Raw genomic sequence first — 15,816 nt, forward strand, 5'->3', positions numbered from 1 at the left:
TCTGTGTGACTCTGTGCCTGTGAATCTGTCACTGTGGCGCGCAGCGGGCGGGAGACGGGGGAGGAAAGAGGGTGCCGTGCTCTCCTCCCACCGCCAGGGGGCGGTACAACAGCGGGGCTGCCGCAGCGCCCTCGGCGCCCGTTGGCTGTGCGGGCCGTGCGCGGGGTGTGGGGGCCGCAGTGCGCAGGCGCGGCCGCCGTGCGGGGCGGTCCTTCCCGGCTGCCTCAGCGCCGGCTCATGGCGGCGGCGCCGTGACGGGTGAGTGGCGGGCGGAGGGCTGCTAGCGGCCGCACCTGCCCGGGAGGGCCGCCCCGGGCTCTGTGGGGGTGTGGGGAGGTAGGGTGGAGCGGGAGGCGGGCGGTTGTTCGCCCTTAGCGGCCTTGGCCCTGCGGCTGCTCGCCTTGGAGGGCCCGAGGCCTGTGTGGAGATGGGGGGGGAGGGGAGGGGAGTGAGGGCCCCTCAGCCCTTGCCGTGCAGCCTGGCTGCGTCCCAGGCCTCGGCCCCTCTGTCCGCATGGGAGAGGGAAATAACAGCCTGGTATTCTGTTAATGTGGTTATACCCGCCCTGCTTTCCTGCTTTGTGTCTCCACTGGCTGTAGTGAAACCTCCCCCCGAGGCCTTTTTAGCACGGTCTGTTGCGATAGGTCAAGGGGTGATGGTTTTAAACTAAAACACAGGAGATTCAGGCTGGACACGAGGAAAAAAACTTTGACCCTGAAGGCGGTGAAACACTGTCCTAGGTTGCCCAGAGCGGTGGTGGACGCCCCATCCCTGGAGACATCCCAGGCCAGGCTGGATGGGGCTCTGAGCAACCTGAGCTAGTGAAGATGCCCCTGCGCATGGCGGGGGGGGAACTGGATGAGCTTTGGAGGTCCCTTCAAACCCAAACTATTCTCTGATTCTATGCCTGAAGTCTTTCATGATGGCAGCACTGTCCTTGTATCCGTGGGCATAGCATAAAGTACCCCAGGTGCTTCATATGTGCCCTAGAACAGCTGTTATCCTACTGTGTAACGTTTCCTTCCCTGTGGCAGATGGTAATTCTTGTAGTGCCCTGTCCTCATCCTGGTCCCATAGGCATTATAACGTTCTGCTATATGTTTCACTCTCTGTGCCTGGATGTTTAATAGTCTCCAATGGATGCAACTTCTTCCATTTTCATGCAGTGAACTCGCTTCTGCAGAGCTGTGGTTATTCATATTGCTTTTCATATTCCACTGCAAGATTAAATTGTTGGGTCTTAAAAATTTTTTTCTGAGCTCACAACCTTTTGGAGTTCTAATATAGTTGCTCTCTGCTGTATCTGAGACTTTTCCCACAAGTTTAAAATGCATATAAGTTGTATTTATAGCAATAGCCATCTCTTATACACCAGGCAGGTTCCCTCAAATATAACTATATGTGAGATATGTGGTATCAGGATCTTGCTGATGAGTCTTTAAGCATTCACTAGAGACCATTAATCAGTCATGTTTGATTCTTTAATAAATGAAGAAGTTGAAGTTTTTGGGTGGAGACAGTGTAATCCAGGCCTATTGGAGACTAAATAATGAACATACAGATTGTTCTACAGGTGACAGAGCTCTCATTACTTTCAAATTTTCTCTTGTTCTGTTCATGCTAGAGACAATATCAAAGTGATATATTTAATATTCTGTTATTGATGATGTTACTTAGATAGTTTTATGTATATGTGTGTGTGTGTTGTATGTATATGCATATTTAAGTTCTCTGTACTTCAGAGACCTTTAAATGTTGTGGAAATAGTTAAATATTAATAGTCTGGCAAGTATATTTAGTAAAAGAAAGATGTTCCCTTACAGTGATGCAAAAAATAATGAAATTTAAGAAGGTGATTGGAATGTTGATATATTTGTGCATGTAGTTTTTAAGGTCAGCAGAGACAATAATTCCTTGGTGTTTGATTTGGAAGTCTTGAGGCTTGTCTGATACTTATTGTTGAATTTATTTGTGAACCTCAAGGTACCAGTGTGGACTACAACTTCTTAAAAGCCTCAAATGATTTGTATCTAATGCTACAAATGTAATTTTAGGAAGTTTCTAATGCCTGTTAATGTTTGAACAGTGTTCGTTACATTTCAATTACTTTTAAACAGCCGTGTGTATCTGCTACTAACAAGAAAAATGTTATTATTTTGAATTCTCTTTGGCTTTGGAAAAAAAAAGTATGGAATAAAGAGATGAAAACTAGTAGCAAATAAGCCCTGGACATAGGTTTGTTATGTCATCTGGATTTTTTTCTTTTGTCTTTTAGTTTTAAATTGAAGAGAAAATGTCACTTTACGATGACTTGGGAGTTGAGACCAGCGATTCTAAAACAGAAGGCTGGTCCAAAAATTTCAAACTACTACAGTCGCAGTTGCAGGTGAAGAAAGCAGCTCTCACACAAGCAAAGGTACAGTCCCTTTGTGTTTTTGCTTTCTGTTGTTCAAACTTCTTTTGTCTTTGGATCACTGAGGAAGGTTTATGACCTTAGAATACTCATTTGGGGTAATTTTTGAGTTTGTAGTGAGGAGCCCAGTAAAACTGATAGTGGAAAAAGGCAAGATGCATGATTTTTGAAGTCTGTTAGAGGGAGTCTTGCAAAATTAAAACTGAATTAGGAAGTCATGTATGTACTGCAAGACTCAAATCTTTTAACTAAGTCTGATTTTTAAGATGAAATTTTGGTATTTTTTTAAGTAAGTAAGGGTCATACTGTGATTGATAGTCAGCAGTACTTGACTGCTGGTCATTCTTGGCATTTTGTGTCGGTTTTTATTTTTATGTTTGCATCATTTTATACTTCCTCTTTAAAAGGCTTTCAGCACTAAAGTGCAAATTGTCATACATGAGAAGTTTTTGCAGCAAGTATTTCCATTGTACATGGAAGAGAGAAGGAGAGCAAACCAATTCACACAGAATCACAGAATGTCAGGGACTGGAAGGGACCTCGCAAGATCATCCTGTCCAATCCCCCCGTCAGAGCAGGAACACCTAGATGAGGTTTCACAGGAAGGCGTCCAGACAGGTCTTGAATGCCTCCAGAGTAGGAGACTCCACAACATCCTTGGGCAGCCTGGTCCAGTGTCTGTCACCCTCACTGAGAAGAAGTTTCTTCTTGAGTTTAAACTGTGACAGAGCCAGTTTCTCTTTCTATTGCCACAGTATTTGGCCCTTTTTCTTTAAGCAGTGTTGATATTTTGGTTCAGGCAGGACACCTGTTCTTTTTGTGGTGTGTAGGTTCTGGAGTGATACTACTTAATTAAAAGAGAAGTAATAGCATAGAAACTGAATACTTGAGTAGGCACAGCTTTTTTTTTCACTGGAACTAGTCCTGATTTATGCTGCTAAAGTTGAGGGCAGGATTTAGTTGATAATTGGAACAACCTGCGTGAATTAAATCTAAATGCCTACTATATTAAATATATTATTTTTCTATGTAACTATATGCAGTATATGCTTAGATTAATAGAAGAATAAAATAGGATTAGAAAATTCAGAGTTCCAAATAGATTAATACATTTTATCAGGTTATAAAATGTAAAGAATGGTAGATCCTCAGAATAAGTCTAACCTTCTTCTTAAAAAAGGGGGTTTCGCTTCAGCCTCATTTGAAGATATCATATGAATTTTTTGTGTTTTTCTGGTCCTAGTCCAAAGTAAGGAGCATTCACCTCCTACTGTATGTCCTAGTGCATGCACAAGAAAAGTCTGATCTCACTTGCTTAAAAATAAGAAGGTATGCACTGGTTCCACTGAAGCATCTTTGAAATATTGAGTCAGGTCTCTATTTGCATAGCAGCTCTTTAGTCATAGTTGGCAAGCACCTCTCTCAGAACTGAGCGGCTTTTGCCACCACTAAAATATGACATCAACTTAGTTATCCACATCAAGGTTCTTTAGAAATGTTGAGAATTACTGTATGTTGATAAACTGAAGAGAAATGATATATTGAGCTTTGCACAGTGAAGAATTTGAGACAGTGGGTTTCATCCTTAAAAAAAAAAAAAGAGATACCAGCTGCAAGTAAGTATGTAAAGGAAGCTATTTTTTAGAAAATTGTTTTGTACTTTTCTTAGACATTTTGTGTGTTGGTGGTTTTACAGAGTCAGAGAACCAAACAAACAACAGTCCTTGCTCCGGTGATTGACCTGAAACGAGGTAGTTCTTCTGATGAGAGACAGATTGTGGACACACCACCTCATGTGGCATCTGGGTTAAAGGTAAGACCAAGGCAGTTAAAAAGTCTGGCTGTTAATAAATGTTTTGGAGTTGGAATTCTTTGACTGCAGGCTGTATTTTTATTTTTTCATCATCTTTCCTAGTGGTGAAAGAAGTGATCATTTTCTGAAATTGTTTCCTATGCTGAGAGGTTCTTTCATTAATGAACGTTTCTACTTTAGACAGACTTCCATGTGATACAACATGGAATTAACCAAGATTAATGTACAGTTAAAATAAAACAATGTTCCCAGCATATTTCTTCTGAACACTTTCAAAGTACTTTGCAAGACAGCAATTTGGTCACATAAATAATGAATGTAATTGCACGAGTGTTGGAACTTGACCTATATAACAATCAACTTCAAAATAAAAGAAAAGCCAGCTCACCTTTTAAAATGGATCTATTTGTGGTAAGGAGTCAAAAGAAACTTTCTCCCTGAAACTTTTTCAGTGGTGATGGTTCTGAAATAGTTCTTTCAGATGAGAGAAGAACAGTATCTGCACCTCCGTTGGTATTACATTAATAGACGATGAAAAAGACTGAAGAGATTGTGTGGGAGGATCCTTTGCAGATGGTTGCAACACCAAGATACCATAATACTTCTAATAATGAATTAAAGGGTTTTGAAAGTTCTTGTCCATGTTGATTTGCTGCTGCTTTGTTTCTGATAGGAGGAGTGGGTGGGAATGATTCTTTCTTCATGGAAAAGTTTGAGATAGTGAGAGACTGGGTGAAATGTTAGTTTTAATAAAAGAAAGATTTTTCTCTAGTACCAGTGGGATTAGAATATTATCTGTTATTATAGAAGTCAGGAATTGAGTTTTGTGTCATTGGAAGTGTTAAACCCTTGGTGTCCAACTGGCTGTTTTCAGATCTCAGCTGAAAAAAAATCCTTTTTCTTTTTTAAGGATCCTGTACCTAGCGGTTTTTCTGCGGGAGATGTGTTGATTCCTTTGGCGGATGAATATGATCCCATGTTCCCAAATGACTACGAAAAAGTGGTAAAACGTCAAAGAGAAGAACGACAGAGGCAGCGTGAGCTGGAGAGGCAAAAGGAGATTGAAGAAAGAGAAAAGTAAGGCTTTTGTTGAAATTCATGACATTGACAATTAGATAAAGTATAGAAAAATCAGTTTTAGTTTTATCCCTGTAAACAGTTTCAGGGAGATTCTTAAAAGTTTTGTGAAGAATACTGTATGCTTGTAGAAACAAGTGCAATGTTTTCATTAGTATGTTTTAGTTCTCTCGCTGGAGTTGTCTAACAGTGCAAAAATTGTAGGATCAATAATGTTTACAGCCTCTTTGACTGAAAAGTGTGTCAAGTTTTTCTACATTTACTTTATTTTGTTAGTAGCTGCAGAATTTGGTACATCATGTGTTGTCAGACCTGCAGACCTTGCAGGTATTTTAGAGCATTTGATGTCAGGATAACATGACTACAGAAGTATCTTTCAACATTCAATGATAAACACCCCTTTCTGTATTTAAATACTCCAAACTGATACATGAATGTGTGTCAGTTTTAAAGAAGTAGGTGTCATAGTCTTCGAGAGGCATAGTTGGCATTTTCTTCTTTAATATTTTGCATTCAGTTTGAGTTACTTAATGGTGTATTTATGACTCCTTTGTCTGTGGACAACAGAAAATACTACTTGATTATTTTAATGCTCTTTCCCTGGAATAAGAAACCTCTCTGATCATATTAAAGAAGTTGAATGCAGATTCCGTGTCCTATTGAAATAGGTAGTAAAACATCTGCCAACCAGGCACTGAGATTATATTTGCTTATTTTAAGGGAAATTAATAAGCCGGTTTGATCACATACTTTATGATAACTTGGCTGTTTGAACAGAGAGCATACATTTCTTTTAAATTCACAGTGTAGGGATTCAGAAATTCTTTTCTGATTCTATAGCTACACTGATTTTAGCATCCTGTAGCACAATTTTGATGACTGTGCTGGGAATCGGATCCAATTTATGCCCCAAGCTCTGCTCTTCACTTTTTTGGGGAAAAAAAAATACTTTTGCTGTTTTCTAAAGTGTTAAAATGAGTGACAGCATGATCACAATAAATAACAGTTGAATCACAAAAAAAATATTGAAGCATTTCTCCCTAATGTTGAAAGTTTTACTGGACTTGCCTAATATCTTATTTTAATTACCAAGCTATCTTCTCAATAATCTGAGGTTGAAGTGTGATGATTTGTTTTTTAATAGACTGAGTAAATGATATTATTCTGAATGTGGATTTTAAAAGGATTCTCTTCAAAGCAGCGTGATTAATTAATGTTTTACCTTGCTATCAGTTCCATTGTAGTCATTCCATCACTGTTGTCAGTTTGGACAAGATTTATTCATATGTTGCCTTATTTCTATATATTCTTCCTGACTGACTTGCAAGTGGAAAATGATCTTGCTTGAGATCTATCTTATATTGTACAGAAAATATTCCATGAGGATAAAAGCAAAGAAAAAGTAAAGGTGTTTACTCACACCTTCATGGAAAAATTATAAAATGCCGCTTGAAGTGTAGCAGCATAATTCACACTGCAAAGATGCATCACAAATTAAAGCAAAGAGTTAACTCTGATGGTTTCTTATCCTAACTCACTGTGTCTCCTAGAAGGCGTAAAGACAGACATGAAGCCAGTGGGTTTTCAAGGAGACCTGATCCAGATTCTGACGAAGATGAAGATTATGAAAGGGAGAGACGAAAAAGAAGTAAGTGACCTGTTTGGCTTCTCATGGGGAAAGAGGAAGGAGAGGGTGGGGGGACAATTCACAATCCTGTTCCTGTTTCACGGATTCTGTATTTCTCTGTTCTCAGCTCAGAAGCATGCTGGTATTTCTGAGCCTTTAGAATAAACCTAGCATTTCATTACACCATCATGCAGAAAAGTGTTCTTTCCATGGAGGCAGATGGCAGCTAAATTTTTTGTGGAAAGACCTCTTTTATGTTATTTTGTACATACTTGTTTTAAGTTTCTGCATGGTGCAGGTTCCAGGGGTGAGGCGTGAGATAAAATTAGGCTACGAGAATCACTGTTGGGTTTTCACTATTAAACCTTACTGTTCCTGCATTTGTCATTTGAATGCCCTTAGAACTAGTTAGAAGATGTGGATCTGGGTGGTGAGACATGTCTTTATATAAATTTATTCTCTTTCAGCAACAAAGTTACAGTAAATAATTTCTCATCAGGACATTTCAAATGTTTGCTCTGCTTTGGAAGTTTGGGACTACATCAGAATTTTGCTCATTAAAATATGGATTAAAATATTCTTTCTACGCTACTGTTTTGAAAATGTAGTTGAACATAGTATCTTTTTCACTTGGTTTGAGTAGTTTTAAAACTGAAGGTTTGTTTCACTGTAGTCTTTAAATTTGAAATCCTGTGAAATATGTTTTTGATAGACACAATATGTATAAATAGTACACCATTGCAGTTTGATATTGTCTCCCTTGATGTGCTTTTTGTTCGTTTCTAGTACACCACTGTTGAAAATTCTCAGACTGCTCTCTTGCTGCTTTTCTGTTGATAGAGATATATGTTAAGAATTGGTTGTTAAGAACCCAGCAGCTGCGCTAATACTCAATGAAGCTATTTCAAGCAGCAGACCCTAATCATACGAATGAATTATCTCCCATTTTTCCCATAGGTATGGGAGGCGCTGCTATTGCACCACCTACTTCTCTTGTTGAGAAGGACAAAGAACGTGAGTACACCCAAATCCCATTCTCTATAACAGAGCGCTATTTATTTCTCTCTCAATCCTCTAATCAGTTAACGTGTCCTGTCACTCTTCCCGTATGGTTCTTTCTGGCAGAAGAACGTGTACTAGTTCTTTGATGGCGGGAAGCTGTGGGGAACTTCTGATATTATTGTCCTGTTGTAACAATTCTTTCTGTATTGTTTGAGAAGTGGCCGAGCAAGCTGGTCTGTTATAACCATGTTCAGTCACTCATTTCTGATGTGAAAGAAGAAATGTTGCAGATTGGTTTCTCTGGGTAGACTAGAAACCTGCACATCATGGAGAAGGAATTTTTCTATTACCCTTTGCTATAGGAGATATCTTATTTATATCTTTTCTGAAGGGACTGTGCACTACAAACTGAATTTTGTCAGTTTTTGACGGGTATAATATTTGCTAAAGAGGTGTGAGGTGCGCACTAGGGTTTCCCTGGGTGAAGTTGGCTTGAAGTTGTCCACTAGGTGGCAAAATCTTCCTGTAAGAACAAAACCGTTCAATTTATTTATGTCTAACTGTCTTAAACATTAAAAATAATATAATAAACAGTATGTTGTGTACATTTTTAAAAAAATAAAAAGGAAAAATAATCTTTTGCACACAAACTTTCCTTTGGGAGTCATGATTTTATTTATGAGAAGATTCAGATAAAAAAAAAATGAAGCTTGGCGGAGTAAGTGAATGATATAATAGTGAAAGCATTTGAAGTGTGTAAACATTAAAAACAGAAAGAGATTGTTTTGAGTAAATAATTAAGAGCAATTGAGCAGTGTCAAGGAAAAGTAAATATCGGCTGGAAATGGTAGAAATATCCTGAGGGGGAGAGCTTTCAAAATGTGACATGATCTCACAAGGAAACCTTTGTATGACTTGTTACTTGATGCTCAAAGCTGGGGCTGGTAAAACCTGAGAAAACATTGCTGGAGCAGAAGCCCCGTAGTCCAGACCATCTGCCACTTAAATGAGGATTCTATTTTTCTCATGCGACATCCTAAGACTTCATTTTATTTGCTAAGACACAAGCACTAGTTCTCAAGAAAATAATGTAAAATGAAGTCAGAGTCCATAAATACATTCAGAAGTTGTCTTCGGTGTTCTGTAGGCTTTTTTTGTGTGTTTTGCCACTTGACAGTGGAAGGTAGCTCAGTAGTCTGATCAGTACTGTATATACTTATAGATACGTATGTTTGTCTCCTAGGAAAGCTTTCAGTTCAGAAATTGTCAGTGAGATCTCTTAAGATTTTATGCTTTGCTTTGAATTGCATTCATTCTTTTTAAGAGACTGATTTCTCTTTTGTGTAAGTGTACAGTGTAGTTTTCTTTACAGCCCTCAGGCACCAAGCTTTGTGCATTGATCCATTTTTGTCATAATTTAGTTCCTGATGAATGGGACTTGCTTGTCTTCTGTCTGGATAAACTCATTGTAGTGCAGGTGGCCTCTTAATGTTTCTTTTCTCCATTTGATAAGAGGTTAAAAAATGCATTATAGACCTACGGGTATAAACTCATTGTATATCCTATGAGAACAATCCAGAATAACAACTCAAATCTTGTTTCTGAGAGAGGGACAGATGAGGGGATGTTAAAGCAGCATGTGCAGAGGGACATTCTTCTGATTTGCATTTAAGTGGAAGACTTTTCTTTAGTAGTTTGTTAGTATTAAAGCAGAAAAAACTACAACTTGCATATGAAGAGCTGTCTGTAAATGTGTTAGATTGAAGGCATAATATTCTAGTGTTCATAACAAGTAAGTAGTTTATGCAAAGTATTTGATTGAAAAAGCAAATGTCTCTGTTTTCTTCAGCTGTAGCATCATTTCCATATGAAGAGGAGTCAAGACCTCGGGCACCATCTTCCAAAGCAGCTATTCCTCCTCCTGTGTATGATGAGCCAGAAAGACCTCGTTCCCCCACGGGACCAAGCAACTCTTTCCTTGCTAACATGGGGTAAATGTTTGAATTTATGCACATTTAGTGGAAAAAGGTGGTGGAAACCAAAAGTTAAAATAGTTTGTCAATAGAGAACACAACCCTTTGCATGTATGTGGTTAGTCTGAGTGCATGCTGTCAGGAGACAGAAAAATCAGTGGATTGACTCCATTGAGAGATTCATTTGAGGTGGTTGCATTCAAGGCTGTGCTTTTAAGCAAGTTCTGAAGCCACATTCCTGTGTAAAGTGTTGGTGGCTTTTACAAGCCAAGCTAGTGTGTATACAGGAAAATACAGATGGAACCTTAGTTCCTTTGGTTTTCTTTGTCTTAAATTTGCTCGGTACCAGTGGTCAAATAATGTCAGTTCTGCTTTGTTTGTTTGTTCAAAAATTCAAAGCGTACTTGCATGAGTGTAGCAGACATGGCTGCAAATCTGTCCATTTACTTTTCTGCCTTGGATTAGCATTGTGTGCCATTCTTGTGTTACTACTGAGGCAACAAAATGAAGTCAAATTTATAATTAGAGACCTCATTTGAGAGGTTTAGTGGTTAGGTATGGTCCTTATCAATCGCAGTGGGTATTGTGGAAATGCAGCCTCAGTGTACTCAAAACTATATCCAGGAGGAAAAAAGACATAAAAATGTCTTTTTTTTTTTAAATAGAAATGCCTTTTTTTTCTTTTTTACATTGTCCAGAAAAAGGATGACCAGACTCAGTACTGTTGGATCAGTTTATGTGTTGTTCCCATGTCTGGTTAGCAGTACCCTGGGGCCTTCAGTTCACTGAAGGAAGTGCTAAAAATATGACTTGACCTGCCGTACATTGACCAGCACAATTGGCTACTGTTTATTCTGTGATTTAGTGTTTTAACTTTTCAATGTTATATAGCCAGAATTTTGGCCTTTTTTAATTTGTCTTTGTGTGTTTCATATAGTATGCTTAGAAAATAGTCTTGTAGTCACTGATCCTGCATTTTCTATGTAATTTTACATGCCTGTTGGTAAAATAGGGGTCACTGAACATAGAATATTTACTGCGGTGTAAACTATTATACCATGGCATGTCTTTTTTGTCTTGGCCTATTGAACTATAGTTTCCAAAGAAATACCAGCACGTTTCAGGTGCTTTTTGTAAGGTACTTACAGAAAAGGTACTTTAAAATAGTTTAGGGATTGTATTGCCTCAATACGTTTTTGAAAATTCAGAAAGATGAGATGTTTAGATAAATACTGAGGATATCCAGATTTGTTACAGGAAGGGGAAGCAAAGCCATGTACTCCAGAGCTTACGCCAACTTTGAACTAGTAGATAGTGGGAAGTAGATCATCCCACATCTGCCTTTTCTCTCAAGCTCTTGCTACCAGCCACTGGCAAAGATAAGAAACTGGACTAAATAGACCCTTTGTCTAATCTGATTTGTGATTTACTGTCAGCAGCCTGAGCTGGTTGAAGATGTTCCTGCCCATGGCAGAGGGGTTGGACTAGATGATCTCGAAAGGTCCCTTCCAACCCAAACCGTTCCATAGAGTGTATGATGCTGACTTGAACTGCAAATAGAAGTTGAGTTTTATTTGGAAAAGTATGAACAATTTTATTTAGCCAACTTCTCTGACAGCTTTTCTGCCTGTAATTCACGGTAACACTTTCCATGTTCACAGGGTGCTGTGAAATTGCTGGGTTATCAAGTCATGTAGAAACATGTTTTCAGTCTCTGCGTAATGAGATTTTAGGAGGCGGAGTAAATGAGCACTCGGTAGAAATGCAATGTTAATGTTTTGTCTAAGAAACCTTTACTAACTGATGCTTTTTGTCTTTGCAGAGGGACAGTAGCTCACAAAATCATGCAGAAGTATGGTTTCAGAGAGGGCCAGGGGCTGGGGAAGCATGAACAGGGGCTGAGCACAGCACTATCTGTAGAGAAAACAAGCAAGAGGGGTGGCAAGATCATTGTTGGCGAGTCTACAGAGAAAGGTAATTTTGTCCTATACCAATAAGTTTGTGAAAAATCTTCAGGGAAAAATTATATTTCGGGCTCAGTGGAAGCTCCTGGATTTTTTGTTTGCCATCTATCCTTGCAGAAAATACTAGTTAGATTTGGAAGAATGACTCATGGTCCTTCTTGTGGAAATTTATCTTTTTTTAAATCATTTTTTTAAGTGGTCCTCAATTATTTTAGCGCATCCTCCCCTTCCCCGTCAGTTGTCCTCCTTTGGTGTTTAGAAGCCTCTTCAAAGGGTGATCCTGCTCTGCTCCTGCTGACTTTCTCTCTATCACATGCTTTAGATATTGCCCTCATTTCCCTGCTGTTTGACGTAGAGACAACATCTCAGCTTACTAGAAACGCACCTCTGCCTGAGCACAAGTGTTGAAAGTCAGATCTCATTTTTAGTTCTTAGGGGATCCGATACAATTCTGAATTTATGAATTATTTCCCTCAGTATGTTGTCATTGTTATAGTTTAATTCACGTTCTGTAGCAGTGATTTTTCTGCTTATTGTCCTTCCAAATAGCTACAAGTTCTGAATAACTATTCCTCAACAGTATGAAACTACATTTTGTGTCTTTTAATCCATTGTTTGATAATAGTAAGATTCTGATAAAAGCCCCTGTATAAGGTTTAAATCAGCTTTAATCTTATGTTATTCCGTGATTCACTGTTCTGTCTTCATACCAGAAACGGGCAAGAAAGCGGATTCTAACCCCTTGACCGAGATACTGAAATGCCCAACTAAAGTGGTCTTACTAAGGGTAAGTTAGGAGTAAGGGAACGTGTCTTGATATTTGCAGTGTACATGACTGGTTGAAATGCTTAAACCCCTGTTCCTGTTGCAGTGACTCTGTAGTTTGAACAGTTCTGGCCTGTACCTATACAGTGCTTAGTGTTGTGGAGAAAATATGTGTTTTCCTGGGATAAAAATTGTGACTTTAAATCAGCACTGCCTTAGATCCCACAGTTACCTTGTCGTGGTACTGGTGAACTGGCTCCTCCTGTGGATCTTGACTAGTAAAGAGAAGTTTAAAGTATTCATGATCACAGCTGTGTGCATCTGGGATTTGCCTAAATAATCATCTATATAGACTGCACCTAGTGAGTTGGGTTTATTCTTTTAACTTTCAGAACATGGTAGGTGCTGGGGAGGTGGACGAAGATCTAGAAGTTGAAACTAAGGAGGAATGTGAAAAATACGGCAAAGTTGGGAAATGTGTCATCTTTGAGGTAAGAGAAAATCTGTCTCTGTTTTTGGCTGCTCTGAAAGCGAACTGAGCACTTGTCCCTCACAACTGGCTTGTTACTGCCATAGAGAAGAGGCATAGATTAGAAGATCTCACAGGGTGCTTTGCTGCGTTGTGATTCTGTATTTTCCATATCTGTAAGATACAAACACTTAATGTCAGAAACTGGGCAAAAATCTCTGAGTATTGTGCTTTTGGAACCTTTCCATTGTGTTCTCTTTACTACTTTTGTGAAGAATAGCGATATAAACCAGTATTTTTGCTGCTGTTTTAATTCCTTCTGGGTTTTTTTTGTTTCTTTTCAGATTCCTGGTGCCCCTGATGATGAAGCTGTGAGAATATTTTTAGAGTTTGAACGGGTTGAATCTGCCATCAAAGGTAGGATACTAAATTGTGTCCTGTGAACCTCAGAGTTAACTTCTGTAGAGGGATTAAACAGTCTCACTGATTAGACTGTTTAGCTAAAGAAATGTTTATTTTATTGAATTGCTGCTTGCTGACCTGTTCTTGGTTTCCATTCCAGCTGTTGTGGATTTAAATGGAAGATACTTTGGAGGCCGAGTGGTGAAGGCTTGTTTCTACAACCTGGACAAGTTCAGAGTGCTGGATCTGGCAGAGCAAGTTTGATTTTAAAAATCTAGCCCTAGGTGTCACTGTTTTGGCAATCATGTTTTCAGCGGTAGGCTGGGAATAAAGAAAAGTAGCCTTCCTAGCAAACTGGAAACAAGCCTCATTGAATGGATTTTTCGCATTCGTTGTGACTTACGTTTTTTGTAATATAAAGCCCTTTGAAAGTAAGATTCACGTCTGTGTGGTTTTGAATTGCACAATTCTGCTTATTGCGCTGGGGATCCTGGTTTTTTGAGCTTTCAGATGGCTTCGTTCTTTTGAAAACCCACCGCTGAGGAGATGCTTTGCCTGTATTCCTGCTTTCCTTGTCCTGGTGCTTCATCATGGAGTCCCTGTGCTGCATCCACAATAAGTGGGAAGCTTTGGAAGAGGACTGTGTGTTATCATGCTTTTCTTCCTTGATGGCGTATCTCAGAATTAAAGCTGTGCTCTCCTAAGCCCTCCATCTGCACACCAGAGCGATTTGGGGTCCTTGGACAGTTGGCAGCTAATTTGTTCTCTCCTGACTCCAGGACAATATGCCAGAATGGAGACTAAAGTAACAAGGAATGAGTCTGTCTTCCCACATCCAAAGAAAATACACGTTTAACCCAGGGAAATAGAAGGAGGAAGGAATTTAAAACACTGAGCCCTTTGAATCAGAATGAGTGGACTTAGCGGGAGCTCTGTGCTGTCGGGAAGTGTTTGCTAGAAATATCCAGGGTTATCTGGTCACAGGTCATTATTGAAATGCTGTAGGTAGAACTGAGGGAAACTCATTCTTGTATCTGGCCTGCTGTCAGATTTTTACTTCCTCTAACCTCACATATAGGTAACTAATTTCTTGTTTAATTGGTTCAAACTTGGCATTTGTGCTATCTATATCAATTTCTGTATTTGAGGTCAAATAGCATTTGAATTGGGCTTTATTTTTGCGGTGTGCCAGACGAAGTTTTCAAAGTAGGAGGCGATGGAAGAAAATTCTCAGCTTAAAATCTGACTAGTTGACAAACTGAACTACTAAACACTACAACTCTTTTTATCTGATATAAAACAATACATAGCACTCTCCTCCTGATTTCATGTCTGCTTTTTTTTGGGAACAGTATGTGACAAGACTTGCCAAGAGGTGGCTGTGCAATGATGGCAGTCGTTCCCGTTGCACCTGGAATTGTGCAGATATTAAAATGGAAGTGAGCTCTGAGGGCATTTTAGCTGTTTGAAGGCTGATGCTGGATGTCTTTTTTCCTGTTATATACACATATTAGGGGGAAGGGGGTCAGCGCTCTGAATATCTCCAGTTACTGCCCTTTTATTAAGTTTTGTCTGCAGATCTATATGACAAACCGTTGGTCTTGTGTTTCGCTTATTTTGTTCGCTTGTGTTCCACCCACCTCTGTACAAACATTTGCTTGTAAAACAAGAAAACCATTTTTAAAAAAAACCCTTGTATTTTACCTACTGTGTGTTGGCTTTTTTACTGTCCTCTTGCACAAGGCCTTCCCACAGAGTCAGTCACTTCTACACCACGTGTGCTGCTGTTGGCAATAGTTATAATTCACCTTTAGAAAACCTCACTGCAGCAGAGGTAAAAAAACAGCCTGACTAACACTAAAACCACAAGACTTGGGGCAATAACAGAATCCAAATTCTGTTCTTGGCTCTGCTGTTAGTTTTCTGTTTGACTTTGAGCAACACTTTAAGGCCTTTTGCTACTTTGTAGTAAAACAAATAAATTAGCTTAATGTGAATTAGCATAGAATTGCTTGTAAGAGTCAAATAATTTGAGTGGCAAGCTGTAGAAAGTAACTGATAACAGATACACTATGATCTGAACTTAGCTGGAAATACGACTTTAAGCAGCGTCATTTATTTATGGCTATTTCAGCAAATACTGCTGTGTAAGCATTTCCTAAGGTATATAGACTCTTTTCTGTCTTATAGCTGCCTTTTCTGCTGTTATCTCTGTAATACCAGCTTCTGAACTTCCAGTTTAATGAGTTGGAAGTCTTCCATTTGCTGAGAATCACTTCACTGGCAAGTTTTGAACCATTTAGTTCTGAAA

General features: G+C 39.2%; 1 protein-coding gene across 2 annotated transcripts; it reads left to right on the plus strand.

Moving 5' to 3' along the window:
* Nucleotides 1-223: 223 nt before the first annotated feature.
* Nucleotides 224-14,951, plus strand: RBM17 (RNA binding motif protein 17). Of its 2 annotated transcripts, none has more exons than XM_080353276.1 (12): nucleotides 224-258; nucleotides 2,276-2,416; nucleotides 4,110-4,226; nucleotides 5,137-5,303; nucleotides 6,854-6,951; nucleotides 7,888-7,944; nucleotides 9,782-9,923; nucleotides 11,728-11,879; nucleotides 12,583-12,656; nucleotides 13,027-13,125; nucleotides 13,448-13,520; nucleotides 13,666-14,951. In XM_080353276.1, exons 2-12 carry the CDS (start codon nucleotides 2,294-2,296, stop codon nucleotides 13,767-13,769), a joined length of 1,206 nt encoding a protein of 401 aa, XP_080209402.1. In that variant the 5' UTR covers nucleotides 224-258; nucleotides 2,276-2,293; the 3' UTR covers nucleotides 13,770-14,951. The 2 variants fall into 2 exon arrangements, with proteins under 2 accessions (XP_080209402.1, XP_080209403.1); XM_080353277.1 differs by having other exon boundaries at nucleotides 6,857-6,951.
* Nucleotides 14,952-15,816: the final 865 nt, after the last annotated feature.

The sequence above is a fragment of the Nesoenas mayeri genome, assembly GCF_963082525.1.
Source record: "Nesoenas mayeri genome assembly, chromosome: 1".
NCBI classification, from domain to species: domain Eukaryota; kingdom Metazoa; phylum Chordata; class Aves; order Columbiformes; family Columbidae; genus Nesoenas; species Nesoenas mayeri.

Coding starts and splice junctions, on each gene's coding strand:
- RBM17 (XM_080353276.1), top strand. CDS start 2,294: ATGTCACTTTACGATGACTTGGGAGTTGAGACCAGCGATTCTAAAACA. Junction 4,227..5,136: donor ATGTGGCATCTGGGTTAAAG/GTAAGACCAAGG, acceptor TTCTTTTTTAAG/GATCCTGTACCTAGCGGTTT. Junction 13,521..13,665: donor GGTTGAATCTGCCATCAAAG/GTAGGATACTAA, acceptor TTTCCATTCCAG/CTGTTGTGGATTTAAATGGA.